This window comes from Phycodurus eques, chromosome 2 (assembly GCF_024500275.1).
Source record: "Phycodurus eques isolate BA_2022a chromosome 2, UOR_Pequ_1.1, whole genome shotgun sequence".
Taxonomy (NCBI): Eukaryota; Metazoa; Chordata; class Actinopteri; order Syngnathiformes; family Syngnathidae; genus Phycodurus; species Phycodurus eques.
The window spans coordinates 23820005-23834930 of record NC_084526.1 but is presented as its reverse complement, the minus strand read 5'-3'; the positions used below and the strand labels follow the sequence as shown (position 1 = coordinate 23834930).

At 42.3% G+C, this 14926-nt stretch overlaps 1 protein-coding gene across 2 annotated transcripts in view; it reads left to right on the top strand.

The window, feature by feature from the left end:
• adamts18 (ADAM metallopeptidase with thrombospondin type 1 motif, 18) overlaps window positions 1-14926 on the top strand; it is a 91974-nt gene that overhangs the window by 43654 nt on the left and 33394 nt on the right. For both annotated transcript variants that reach the window (XM_061669997.1, XM_061669998.1), the window contains 2 exons: window positions 11191-11363; window positions 13743-13873. In XM_061669997.1, coding sequence (XP_061525981.1) covers window positions 11191-11363; window positions 13743-13873 — 304 coding nt within the window. The remainder of the gene's footprint in view (window positions 1-11190; window positions 11364-13742; window positions 13874-14926) is intronic.

Genomic DNA, 14926 nt, shown 5'->3' with positions numbered 1-14926 from the left:
TGCATGCACACGAAATGTGTTCTCTACATTTAACCCATCACAGTGAACACATACACGTTAGTGGAACACACTGGAGCAGGGGGCAGCTGAAGCGCCCGGGGAGGCCAAGCAGGTTGGAACGGGTGGAGGAAGGTGTCAGGTGTTTATGTGACAGAAGAGTCTCTGCTAGGATGAAGGGCAAAGTTTATAAAACAGTGGTGAGGCCAGCCATGATGTGCGGATTAGAGACAGTGGCACTGAAGAGACAACAGGAAACAGAGCTGGAGGTGGCGGAAATGAAGATGTTGAGGTTCGCTCTCGGAGTGACCAGGTTGGAAAAAATTAGAAATTAGCTCATCAGAGGGACAGCCAAGGTTCAATGTTTTGGAGACAAAGTTAGAGAGAGCAGACTTCGTTGGTTTGGACACGTCCAGAGGAGAAATATTGAGTACATTGGTAGAAGGATGATGAGGATGGAGCTGCCAGGCAAGAGAGCTAGAGAAAGACCAAAGAGAAGGTTGATGGATGTCATGAGGGAAGACATGAGGGCAGTTGGTGTTCGAGAGGAGGATGCAGGAGATAGGCTTACATGGAAAAGGATGACGTGCTGTGGCGACCCCTAAAGGGACAAGCCGAAAGGAAAAGAAGAAGATGCTTCACTAAAACTACTCTGACAAGTACTGTACAATTTATCCAAAATGTTACTTGAGTAAATGTAACGGAGTAAATGTAACGCGTTCCTACTCAGCTCTGGGGATAAATACAGTAGATAGATGGTGGAACTAATTGCCAGCGTTTGGCTTGTTGGACTCTTGGCCGATGAACATGAAGCAACAGTCAAGACAAATTTTATGGCCGACAGCACCTTTCATGTTTTTTCTCTCGCTTTTGTGTTTCATCAAGCAAACACACATTTTCTTTAGTTTAATTGAAATGGTAGGCACCCACGATGAAGATAATTGTTGGTAATTGTATCTTGAGGGGTACAATCTTTCCATTGCTTGTTCTGAGACTTAGTGAAGCAGCGTGCCTCATGATCCAAACTTTTTTTGCCCTGCTTGGGCAACTAAGATTTTTTGTCTTGCATTTGTGTTTTATTAAGTAAACCCGAGTTTTATTGAATTGGTAGGCAGGTGGAATGAGGGTGAGGTATTGCATTTTCAAGGGCACGTGGCTCACTATCTGAGGTTGTTATTGAACCCCCTATTCTGAGTAACTCTCGACAATTATATGTTTGGTATTACAAGGCAGTGGCTAAACTGGGACCGCAGCTGCCGTGCTAATCAGAAGACTTTCTATACTGCATTCCCCACATTTTCTCTGTACAATTGATCTCCTTTGCAAGATATAAAAAACAGTCAGTCAAAAAAATATTAATGGCCGGCAGCACCTTTCAAGTTTTTCGGCTCACAGTTGTTTCATCAAGCGAACACGACCTTTGCTTAGTGTCATGGAAGACGAGATGTGGGTTGTGAATGGTGGGCAATTGCGTATTTAGGGTTAGACCATCTTGTCACCAGGCTGGTACCCTCTAATTTCTGATTTTGTACCCTAAAGATATGACACTTGTCTTCTACTTTATTTCACATTCTTATTCCAACTTTTTTTTTAAACTTCTGAAATGGAAATTTACTACAAGCTAATACATTTCAAGTGTTGATATAATCAAATTATCTTTAGACTTGGTGTAGCAACACATGCCTCATTGTCCTAGGTTATTTTTGGGACAGCAGCTGCAGAGTTAGTTCGGCCTATTACGATAATTACTATATCGACTTATCGTTTGACAAATAAAACGGACATGATAGTTTTTCCGGACTTGATAAACTGTCATTGTTGTGGTGAGCTGGCGCGCTAGTGAGCTCTTGGAATGTCGGCGGACCGGTGTTCTTACTTCACAGCCTTGCTCCATGTGTACCGCGTAGCACACTACAGAGACACTTAAGTGAAAGTTAGCTGTTTATTATATTTGCTAGCCCATGAGTTAATAAGCGAGTGAGCTCAGGAGATAAACAGCTCACCCCACAGTGGCGACGTCGCTTAATATGTCAGTGACTCGGAGGACCAGTGTTGGTGCCGTCTAACACTCCACAGCCTTGCTCCATGTGCACGTGTAGCACGCAACAGAGACACTTAAGGAAACGTGAACTGTTTCTTATGTTCATTAGCCCACGAGCTAATGAGTTAAGGAGCTAGACAGCTTGCTCCACTGTGGCAATGCTGTTTAATACGTCAGCACCTCGGTGGACTGTTGTTGGCGCCATCTAATACTTGACAGCCTTGCTCCATGTGCAGTGTGAAGCACGCAACAGAGACACTTAAGGGAAAGTTAACTGTTTATTATGTTCGCTAGCCTGCAAGGTAATGAGCTAGCAAGCTAAGAAGCTAAAGAGCTCACTCCACCACAGCAACATCATTTAAAATGTCAGCGCCTCACTCCGAGTTGTTGTGCCGGTTACTCCCAATTAACACACACATGGGAAAGTTAACTGTTTAGTAAGCATAACCTCAGCAGCACACGTTATTCAGCCAGTAGTTGACTATAGCGAACGTATTTGATTGACAGCTGAAGGGCTCGTTTCCAGTGCCTTCAGCGGACTATATATATATATATATATATATATATATATATATATATATATATATATATATATATAGATAGTGTTTGTAAGTAGATTAGTTGGTGGGAGTATGATAGATAGACAGACAACAGGTAGATAGATCGATAGAATTGGGAAGGGATTAAAAGAAACATGAATCGACAGTATTCTCAACAAGAAAAAACAAGAAAATCCATAGGATTTACTCCAGATGTTTTGAGAGCAAAATATTAGCACAACAATGCTTTAAGAGTCTGCCAGTGCTAATGAACAGTTTTTTTTCGAGCACTTCCTCTCAGGCTTTACAAAGTTTTCACCAGTTGCTCCCCCCCCCACTCCCCTTACAAACACACAACGAGGTCAGTTTAAATATTTGGACCATTCACTTCACTGGGCTCATCAGCGCTTACTTAACAGCCAGGCAGACACAGACGCAGCCGGCCCGTCTCCTAATCCCTCCCGCCAGGGGATCAAAGATGTTTTCTGCTCATATGATACACGTTACGCATATGCCGCGTTCGGCAGAGCAAGAAGGGCCCATGGAGGAGGCCCTTCGCAAGCAGGTTAGCTGTCTGGTTCGTTTATCATTCCTGCGGCAGTGAGGGAAGCGCTTTTACAGCAGCTAATGCGACTACGAGTTACGGGGTCAGTGGGACACCAGGAGGGAAAGGTATCCGGTTCTCTCGAAAGCTGGGGTGTCAAACACATTTTAGTTCGCGGGCCGCACTTACCCCAATTAGATCTCAAGCGGGCCGGACCACAATATTTGTGGCTTAAAAATCCATAAATCACAGCTACTCAAAAATTTCCCCATTATTTTGGTGCAAATAATTACAATTACTTTCAGAAAATATACACATTTATTCATTATTAACTTGTTGCAAATTTTGTTGCAAATCATATGTACAGTTTGACATTTTTAACCAAAAATTATTTCAACAGTATTATGAATCAGTGAGCATGCACCATTTAGTTATGCATCCTTTGTAAATATATACATACAAATTTAAGTTGTTGCAGTGCATGGAAAAAACAACTACAAAGTCCCAACAAACCAACCTCTTTTGAGGTGAAGCTTTTGACTGAAATTTTGTAATATTCAATGCCTTAAAACATTTCAACAGAAGGTATTTATTTTCACAGTGTGAACATGGCACACTATTTTATATTAGTGTGCTCCTGAAACTTGGCATTATTTGGTCTTCACAAGTGCCTCCAGTATAAAATAATTATGTCACAGGTTCTCTATATAACCCTGAGGGCCTGTTTTACTTCACTTGAACAGATTGTTCATGCAGTTTGTGGGCATGTTGTACATGATATACGAAGATGCCGATATTTTACGAAGATCCCAAATAGTGGGTGCTAATGAGTCACTCACTCTGATTGCGCATGTTGTCAGCAACATGTGTAAAAACGGATGCAAAACTAAACAGTGGATATGAGACAAGAGTGAATAGTTGAAATCTTCCCATTCACATGTATGAGCACAGCATTCTGTTTTTTTTCCTCCTTTCGTACTGAGTTCAAGTATACAGTGTAAAACGCTTCAGAAAAGCAGTGAGTTCTCCTTGGACAGCTGACTACTACTACTCCTACAACTAATAATAATAATTATAATAATAAACCAAGGCGGCACGGTGATAGACTGGTTAGAGCGTCAGCCTCACAGTTCTGAGGACCCGGGTTCAATCCCCGGCCCCGCCTGTGTGGGGTTTGCATGTTCTCCCCGTGCCTGCGTGGGTTTTCTCCGGGCACTCCGGTTTCCTCCCACATCCCAAAAACATGCATGAATTGGAGACTCTAAATTGCCTGTAGGCATGACTGTGAGTGCGAATGGTTGTTTGTTCCTATGTGCCCTGTGATTGGCTGGCAACCAGTTCACAGTGTACCCCGCCTCCTACCCGATGATAGCTGGGATAGGCTCCAGCATGCCCGCGACCCTAGTGAGGGTAAGCGGCTCAGAAAATGGATGGATGGATGGATGGATAATAATCCATTCTATATAGTGCTTTTCATGCAACTCAAAGACACTTTGCAAACGCATAAAACAAGCAACAACATACAAAACATAAACACGTGAAATGGTTGATGGGTTATACAGGTTAAATGCTAATTGAAATAAGTAAGTTTTGACAGTTTTTGAATAATTGTGGTAACTCAAAGGTACGGCTGTGTGAAGGGAGACAGTTACAGAGGGTGGTGGCGGCAATGGTGAAGACGGTCTCTATTGTGAAACGTTCACCATAAAATCTCACTGATTGACCCAAAATTGAAAATATATATATTTTTAGTCATTCAAAGTGCATATTTCTAAAACATTTGGAATTAAAAACAGATGGCGCCTTGGTTAGGTGCCCTCGTAGTACTTTGTATGTTGTTTTTTTTTTTTTTTTTATCTTTGGAGACATTAAGAAGAATCACCTTTTATTGTCATGAACATGCATGCATGCATGCACATGAAATTTGTTCTCTGCATTTAACCCATCACAGTGAACATATACACATGTTAGTGGAACACACTGGAGCAGGGGGCCGCTGAAGCACCTGGGGAGCATTTTGGGGTATCAGTGTCTTGCTCAAGGACACCACAGCCGTGAGTCCGGGAGATGTTGGCGGATGGTCCAGTCGGGGTCTTGAACCAAGGTCCCCCACAGTGGCAGGCAATGATCGTAACCATTGGGCCACAGCTGCTGGAGTCCCTAATGTGACTCACTTACACAAGGGAAGACATGGCTAAAGGCTAACAACTTTCACAAATAAGCTCAGTTTTTTCTCTGAGTTATTTACCGGAGGGGCGGCCGTGATATACGGCGCGTGGAAGTGAAGGTGACGCCACAGAGGGAAGCGAGCCGGAGTGCAGGTCAAGCTCCAGTAGAGAGGATTCCGAATGCCACTCCCGTCGATTCACCTTGCAAATCTATGCTCCCTACCCAACAAAATGGATGAGCTTAATATTCTCACAAAGACCAGTATAGACTTCGTACGTTGCGCCACCCTGTGCTTTGTGAATGCGTCCCCGATGGCGCCATAATGCTTCCTGGCTTCCAACTTCACTGGGCAGACCGCGTCACGGAGTTATCGAGGAAAACAAAAGGTGGCGGGATATTTTTCTCTATCAGCGAAAAATGCTGTACCAAGGTCATGAAGCTCAGCATACACTGCAGCCTGCACTTGGAGTCGATGTTTTTGAACTGTAAATCATTCTACTCTACGCGCAAGTTCGCTTCATTCATGCTCGCGGGTGTCTACATTCCTCCTCAAGTTAACACAGATAACGCTTGCTGAACAAGTAAACAAACTTGAAAAAAAGCACCTAGATTCATCCCTCATTATTTTTGGGAACTTGAGCTAAACTCAACCACGAACTCCCTAAATACAAGCAACACATCGACTGTCCTACCAGGGAAAACAACATTCTAGACCACTGCTACACCACGCTAAATGCTGTGCTGTCCCCCGCATAGCTCTGGGCTCTGCTTAATTAACTTAATACCAACATGCAGCCAAACACTTACAGTAAATGTGTGAAGCCTGTGGTGAAAACTGTGAAGAAGTGGACCTATGAAGCAAAGATAGAACTTCAAGACTGTTTCGACCGCAAAAATTGGAGTGTCTTTGAAACTTCAACTGGCAGCTGTTACATCCTACATCAGCTTCTGTGAAGACGTGTGTACAAACAAATACATTTTGCACGTTCAATAACAACAAGCCGTGGTTCACTGCCCCACTGAACCAACTTTGCCAGGCTAAAGAGGACTATCGAAGTGGGGATAGAGCCCTGTATAATTGCACTAGAAACCAGCTGACCAAAGAAATTAACATCGCGAAGAGAAATTATCCTGAAAAGCTAGAAAAACAGTTTACCGCAAATGAATCTAAGTCAGTCTGGAGTGGATTACAATCGCTAACCAACTACAAATGACCACCCACCCAAGCAGAGAACAACAAAGGACTAGCTGACTACCGACCACCACCACCTGACTCCCCCTCCTGTGTTGACCATCCGCAGACAGGATGTGAGACGTATCTTCAAACAACAAAGGATCAACAAAGCGGCAGGCCCAGACCTTGTGTCCCCATCCTGCCTCAAAGTCAGCACGGACCAGCTCGCTCCAGTCTTCACATAGATCTTCAATAGATATCTGGAACTGTGTGAAGTACCATCCTATTTCAAATGTCATCATCGCAGTCCCCAAGAAACCTGCAATCTCGGGTCTGAATGACTACAGGCCTGTCGCCCTGACATCTGTGGTCATGAAGTCATTTGTACGCATCGTGTTGGACCACTTCAAGAGCATCACAGGATCCCTGCTGGACCCCCCTGCAGTTTGCACTTCATCCTAGAACACCTCGACGGCACGAGGATCCTGTTCGTGGACTTCACAAACTCTCTGTGTTCAACACCATCATCCCTGAACTCCTCTCCTTGACACTTTTCCAGCTCAGTGTCTCGCCTGCCATCTGCCAGTGGATTTACAGCTTCCTGATGGGCAGGACACAGCAGGTGAGGCTGGGGGACACCACCTAATCCACACGCACCACCAGCACCGGGATACCCCAAGGATGTGTCCTCTCTCCGCTGCTCTTCTCTCTCTACACGAACGACTGCACCTCAATGCATCCGACTGTCAAACTCCCGAAGACGGCAGACGACACCACAGTCATCGGCCTCATCAAAGACGGTGACGAGTCTGCGTATCGACAGGAAGTGGAACGGCTGGAGCTGTGGTGTGGCCGACGCAACCTGGAGCTGAACACGCTCAAGACTCTAGAGATGATCGTGGACTTCAGGAAGCATCCTTCGCCACAGCTGCCCCTCACGCTGTCCAACTGCCTTGTGTCAACCGTCAAGACCTTCAAGTCACAACTCACAGTCTGTAAAAGTATCGACACTATAGCATCACCATGCATCCACCTACAACAGCAAAGGTGTGCAACAATTTTCAAGGTTAGCTCCTTTGCTATTTTCTTTGAAGACATAGCTCGTAAAAAGTCATAAAATAATGTTAAGGCACTATAAAGCATAAGGTATTTATTGGGTCTTAAAATGAAAAATAATCAAGGGACCAAACCTTGATCCTTGTTGCTCAGCTTTTTTTTTTTTTTTTTTAAACAACGCAGCTTTGTGTTGTATGTGGATGCATGTGGTTGTTCATGGATTAGAAAGAATCTATATGTCTGCAGACCATGATTTGGAAGCACACCACAAACGGACAGGATGGTGGATAAATGGTAAGCACACCTCCTTCACAGTTTGCAGATCTGTGTTCGAATCTTCATGGGTTTACTCTGGGTACTACGGCTTGCTCCCACATCCCCAAAACATGCATGTTTGGATAACGAAAGACTCTTAAATTGTCAATAGCTGTAAATGTGAGCATGAATATTTGTTTGTCTATATGTGCTCTTCGATTGACTAGCGTCCAGCCTATGGTGTACCCAGCATCTTGGCTGGATGGACAACACAAATTATGGTTATCAGACATCTTTAACACCAGTCATCAAAATTAAGAAAAAGTCATTTCGGGAATCTGTGGACTAGGAATTGTCACGCTAAAAGAAATGTTAACAATTAAGCCATGTGCATCTGTTAACTGTGTATGTGTGTGTGTGTGTGTGTGTGCGTGTGTGTGCGTGTGTGTGTGTGCGTGCGTGCGCGTGTTTGTGTGCGTGTGTGTGTGTGTGTCTTCATCTGTGGGCATAAAAACAAAGAAAGAGAATGCTTGTTGCAACATGTTTGCATCAGGTGACAGCAGAGCCTAAGTGCTTCAGTGGTAAGCAAAGTCTTTGTCAAGTCTGCTTAATTATTGTGTTCTCTTTGTAGGGCTGCACAATTAATTGAATTTTAATCGTGATTGCGATTTTGGCTGCCACGATTAAAAGGAGCCTGATCGTCTGCGTTTTTTTTACATTTTAAATGTGGGCACTGCTGCGTATGAAAAGTGCTTCATTTGTAGCAGAGCCCGGAACCTAGTCAGCCAGCCACCAGGGGGCGAACATATGGTTAAGGCTTCATTATAGGGCCACTGTGCTCTGTGGCCAACTTCAAAATAAAAGCCTAAAATAAAAGATTAAAGCCCTTGTCGTAGCTGCTCCGAAGGCGGAAAATTAATCTTCTTGCTTTACCCCCACGTCCTCCACCTGCCTCCTCTCTCTGCTCCCCCACCACCGCCCCGTGGACCACCTGCCAGATCAAACGGAGTCTGCCCTAATCCTCGCCAACAAGCCTGGGAGATTAGGGTCACAGTCTTGACCTGGTTTTGACGGTGCACATTTTGTCACACACTCAATGTAAAGAGGAATGCAAAGGCTGAGTGGTGCTCGGTATGGACTCCTGTGTATAAGCCCCGTACTCTCTATCACAGTGGAAGGTCCTCCAGGTGAAGACCAGACATCAGCTCCTCCTGCTGACAGGCAGATTTCAAGGGGTTTTCATACTTCAGTCAGTTTTAATGGAACTGTAGTTGTTTTCCCCTTGGGTATGGTAATTTTTGACAGGTGTTAACATGGCAAACAAACTTTGGTTCAAGCCATGTCAACCGATCTACTCGGTTGTAAACCTGAGGAATTACCATGTAGCTCCCGGAGACCAGATCCAGATCTTGTGTCAGCAGTTTGCTCAAAGGAACTGGCAGGAAAGTCTTAATGTTTCATTTTCACCGTAGGGACATTACCCCCAAACTGGGTGGTTTCTTGAGGACCGTAGCAACGGTTGCACAAATTTAGTTACGGGGCCAAAAGTGGACCTTACTACACAAAGAACTACTTTTTTACTTTTTGAACTCAAACAGAAACCAGGGAACAGAGGAAACTTGTATGCTTCGTGTTCATATGGTTAAAAAATGCAAGTGCACCAAACTGCATCAACATAAACCATGTCACACGCCCTCTCCATTTGTCTGTCGCTTGACATTTTGGACAGATGCATAAAAACTAAAAACTTCAATGAACAATATTTCATTCTTTTAAGGATGCTCTACAAGTTCTCAATATGATTGAGGTCAGGGGATGATGGTGACCACACCGGGAATTTTGGCTGACGCTGAAGCATGAAGCAGCAAGGCCTCGAGGTCTGTGTGAGCATAGGGTCGTTGATGCGGAAGGGAGGCTGAAACTCAAACCAAACAATCTGGCTCGTGTCTTGTTTTGGAAGTACATCGACAGTTGGGATGGTATCAAATGATCCGACTAACTGTTAAATAGGAATTCTGGAATCCAAACTGCACTGAAGAAGGCCCCAAGTGGAGTACACTGTGTAGACCCCCGCCATAAGCGCATGACCATGTGTGATCATCTAATAATATCAAGCCCAATCGAAAGCACTCAGAATGCCATTCCATCACTCCTCCGTTAGATGGAATCCAGAATGATATTTCTTCATTCCGCACGCACACACCTTTCCCCCCAATACTCCTGCCCTCCCGTTGGGTTTCTGTTTCTAGTCAGCATTCTTCAGTACCCTGGCCAAGTTGAGCAGCATTACTGTTTTTATAAGAACAGTGGGATTCTTCCGGGTCCGCACTAGCTATACCCTTTTTGGTAACCAGCGTAAGTAGCTAAAGTTAATTTTCTCTGCTGGTGGTCATGCCGGAATGCCTGAGTTTAAAAGCTGTGGGTAATCCAAAGCTTGCTAAATGCCAACAGGCTTTCTTCAACATGTGGTAATTGATGCTGTTGTTTGCATCCATTCTCAATTGTATTCCGACTCTTGTATTGGATACAAAGGGTCCTCTTTTTATGACAGTTCCGTTCCTATGACGGTGTTTCTACACTGGAGGGTATTTCCACAATGTATGCTAACAATGTAGTAAAGTCATATTTAGGCGGCACGGTGGCCGACTGGTTAGAGCATCAGCCTCACAGTTCTGAGGTGCGGGGTTCAATCCCCAGCCCCGTCTGTGTGGAGTTTGCATGTTCTCCCCGTGCTTGCGTGGGTTTTCTCCGGGCACTCCGGTTTCCTCCCACATCCCAAAAACATGCATGCATTGGAGACTCTAAATTGCCCGTAGGTGTGAATGTGGGTGCGAATGGTTGTTTGTTTGTATGTGCCCTGCGATTGGCTGGCAACCGGTTCAGGGTGTACCCCGCCTCCTGCCCGATGATAGCTGGGATAGGCTCCAGCACGCCCGCGACCCTAGTGAGGAGAAGCGGCTCAGAAAATGGATGGATGGATGGAAGTCATATTTAGTCAATATTTGTATGAAAAACACTTCTAGGCCATAAATATAAAACCACTCACTGAAAAACATCAAAGTGCTCTGAGCGTGTTTGCTTGTTCCGCATGACCACTTATTCTTACGCCACTGCGCAAATGACTGTAGTTAATTTTGCGGCATTCGGAAACCTCAACCAAGGATCTCCTGGTATATAAATCTGATTTGTGATGACCAAAGTATCAGAGGGCAAATGACAAATTAATGTAGTGCTTCTGACTTTACACTGTTAAAACGAAACCATGTGTACTAACTACATTTGACAAAAGATCACTTTTTTAACATTATCACTTTTTTTTCTGATTCTCATTATTTTATTTTTCTTCTTATTATTTTTTTTACAAAGCACCTAACCATTTGTACACAGTTTGACAACATTTCCTCTTGTCCTCCAGGCCACAGCATAACGGCAAATTCTGCTATGGGCCCGGCCGCCAAAACCAGCTGTGCAACACCCGCCCGTGCCCGCACAACAGCGTGGACTTCCGGTCTCAGCAGTGTGCAGAGTACAACAACAAACCCTTCAGGGGCTGGTACTACAAGTGGAAGCCGTACACCAAAGTGGACGGTAATATTGGAAGCTTGTATTGAATACGTGGTAGAGCACAGGGTTGGACGATGAATCTATTTTATCAATAAATTCAAGTAAATTGATTTTTTTTGTGGCTTCAGTGGTTAAAACTCAACATGTCAATGCTGGCTTGCACTGCTTACACTAACAACATGACTGTGAACAGAGAGGAGGGGGTTTACAAAAGCATAGCAAGTGTTTCCAACTTAGTATGTTTTCTATAATTAATAAAGTTTCCAACCCTTCTAGCGACTACTTTTAAAAAATAGGCCAACTAGCGAGTTTAGTTCCTGCTAAGAAACAGACAACATAAGCTTAATTATTTTGACATTTTGTTTTGCGTATGACAAGAAAGAAGGTAATAACAAAGTCAACTGCACTGAACATAGCCAAAGACATGGTGGCCATTTATATGTTGCAAAAGGAGTGATTTGTTCACGTTGGAAAATTTTGACCCCAGATATGTACTTTCAAGCCGCAAACATTTTGCCAAAATCGGCTCCTTTGATAATGTAAAATTGTTCAACAATTAAAATGTTATTTTTAAAGGATTGTGTTTACATACTTTTTTTGACAAAGGGTACATTGTCGCAAGAGGAATCACAAACAGGGGAAAAGGATATTTCTGTCAGCTTTTCTCAAAAATCAGAGATTTTTATATTAAGGTCATATCACCCAGCCCTCGTAGAGTTTATTCAGAACTGTCATGGTTGGTCTGTCCAATGTTAAGTATTTTCTTAATTAGTTCCTGGTAATTTCATCCTTGGGAATATGCCATGCCTAGCTCCATTTACTGCTGCTATGGCCCAAAAAAAAAGATGGAGGAAAGGATCACCCTGTGTAATATGCATGGGAGGCAGTTGTGGGAAGTTACGAATTGCAAATACTTTGTTACTGTTCTTGAGTGTAATTTTCAGGTATTTGTACTCTATTTGAGTAATTATTTTCAAGACGTAGTTTTACTCCCTCCATTTATAAACAGATACATGTACTATCCACTCCTTACTGAGGCAAAATAGGCTCATTACTTTTTTCAACCTCCTGAATTGAGGACACAATATAAAAAAGACAGAAATGGAGAGAGGTAAAGTTAACGGCGATTGATTGACTGATAAGGCAAAGAACTAACCAGGGAGCATTAACAACAATGATGCAACAGATTTGGAGACGCAGTACATTCCCCATCCTTGGCCTTATTTAAGAGAATAATTTTATGTTAAAATCCAAGAGGTTCTGGCTTTCAAAAAATCTTCTTTTGTTTTTCATTTTTGCAAAGTTATTAAAATGGCTACTGTATATAACTGACAGTGAAAATGTATTGTTATGTTTTACTTTTGTACTTAAGTATATTTCTGAGTTTTGACCTTTTTTTCTTTTAATTAACCAAAGGAGTTGAATCAGTAGTTCTACTTTTACCACTCTTTTTCTTAAGTATCTGATTGTGAGAACTTTTGCCACCTCTGATGGGAGGCATGCAGCCACTTGCAAACCTTCGACACACTGGGAAAAGATTTGAAAAAGGAGAGGAAAGTAAGGGGGAGGTACTGCAGTGAAGGACAGCGGTGTGTTTGGCCAACGTCCCAGGCCTGTTTAAGCTCTTGATGAATGGAGGTTATGTAGGGAGGAAGACACTGTAAACTGCCTCGGGAACCTTGGGCCAAGTCACCTTCGCCGAGACTTGTCTGTGATTCGAAACAAGGAAGAAATCCCCCGAGAGACTTCATTGGCAGTCTTTTCCCGTTCAGACCAAGCTTGAATTAATAACACGACTGGTCCCGCAATGTCAATTTCACACTACCAAAGCCATAAACTGTAAACCGTGGATTACATAAAACTATTGCGTAGTTTTATGTTATCCACGGTATGTAATACCAGTGAAAAACTCACTAAATTGTGATGTTTTTATTTTTAGTTTTTATTATTATTTTAAAAAATTCACACATTTTTTTGACTTTTCAAAAGTATTTTGCAGTATGTTTTTTATTTGATTTAAACAAATATTTTTCTTACTTTACAATAGCCTTTATGCCCCTAATATCAAGAACATTTTCAATCCTTTTTCGCAAATTTCCACTTGACTAACTAACTAACTAACTAACCTTCACTCATTTTAACAGTTTTTGCCATTTACAAAATCATAATAATTTACTCCTTTTTGAATAAGTTTTCAACAATTTCAACTCATTTTGCTGAGGCAATTTTCACTCATCTTTAAAAAAAAATATATTGCACCTGTTTCATGTTTTTTTTAGCTACCTTGTTTTTTTTCATTCTTTAGCTAACGTAAGAACAGCAGTTTGTAAAAACGTTTGGCCTTGGCAGAGGTCTGCGGCCTGGACTGATTGCTTGCCTTATTGAGTGACTTTTTCTTCACAGATGAAGATGTCTGTAAGCTGTACTGCACGGCTGAGGACTTTGACTTTTTCTTCGCCATGTCCAGCAAGGTTAAAGACGGCACCTACTGCTCCGACCGCAAGGGCGATGTTTGTATTGACGGCGTGTGCGAGGTACAAAAAGTCTTCACTTAAGATTCATATTGCCATGATTCCCTTTTTGAGATACAAGCAGTCACTTGACTGATTTTTTGCTTTGACTTGCAAGCAGATATTTGAGATACAAGTGCTAAATAGTGGCAGCGAATTTCCCTAAAAAAAGGCCAAATGGTTGCTTTAAGCAGATTATTGCCATTCCCAGTTGAAGTCAAACTGAACATAAAACAACGAAAATTACACATTTGTATTAGGAAAGTCTGCTAATTTAATGCTAACACACAATGCAAAACGCCATAATGAAAAGCATTGCTGTTGTGGTGTCATAACACTTTAAACAATGGTCATTTGAACACAAACAGTGCAGCAACACATGTAGACAGACACTATAACAATACTCACAGTCATATAGTCTTTATCTTCTGCACAAAAAAAAACGGCGACCATATTGTTGCAGCTTACACAGTCACTTAGTTGTGAAAACATTCTTCGTGTTTTATATCTCTGTATTATACAACCCCCTTCTGGCCAAGGCACTCACACCAGCCACGCAATAAATTAATTATGATAAACAAACTGTTTAAATCTTTACATTCTTTTTAATTATGTAATTACTGTCAGGTTTTATTAAGAACACTACTGTAGAGTGCTATTTTTCTTATTAACATTTTTCTTGGTGTTTTGTTGGGGTGGAGAGGGCGGGGCTATAGACAATATATTGAGGCATGGAATTTTGGGAAATTTCTCTTTCTTCTTTTCACATTTTCACTATTTTTAACAATTCCTTACATTTTTGAATATTTTTTGTACAGTTTTTAAGTATTTTTACCACTACTGTTTGATAATTTTCTACATTTTTCTACACCATTTTCACTTGTTTTTTTAAACAATTCTTGAAATTTTTTTCAAGTTTTTTGTTATTTTATTTTTTGTTGACCAGTTTACTACTCATTTTTGCCATTTTCAGTCATCTTAGCTGACTTTTACAACCACAAGGTTGCCGTCTGTATCGAGGGCGTGTGCAAGGTACAAAAGTCTCTATCAGTGATTCATAAAGGCATGATTCCCTTC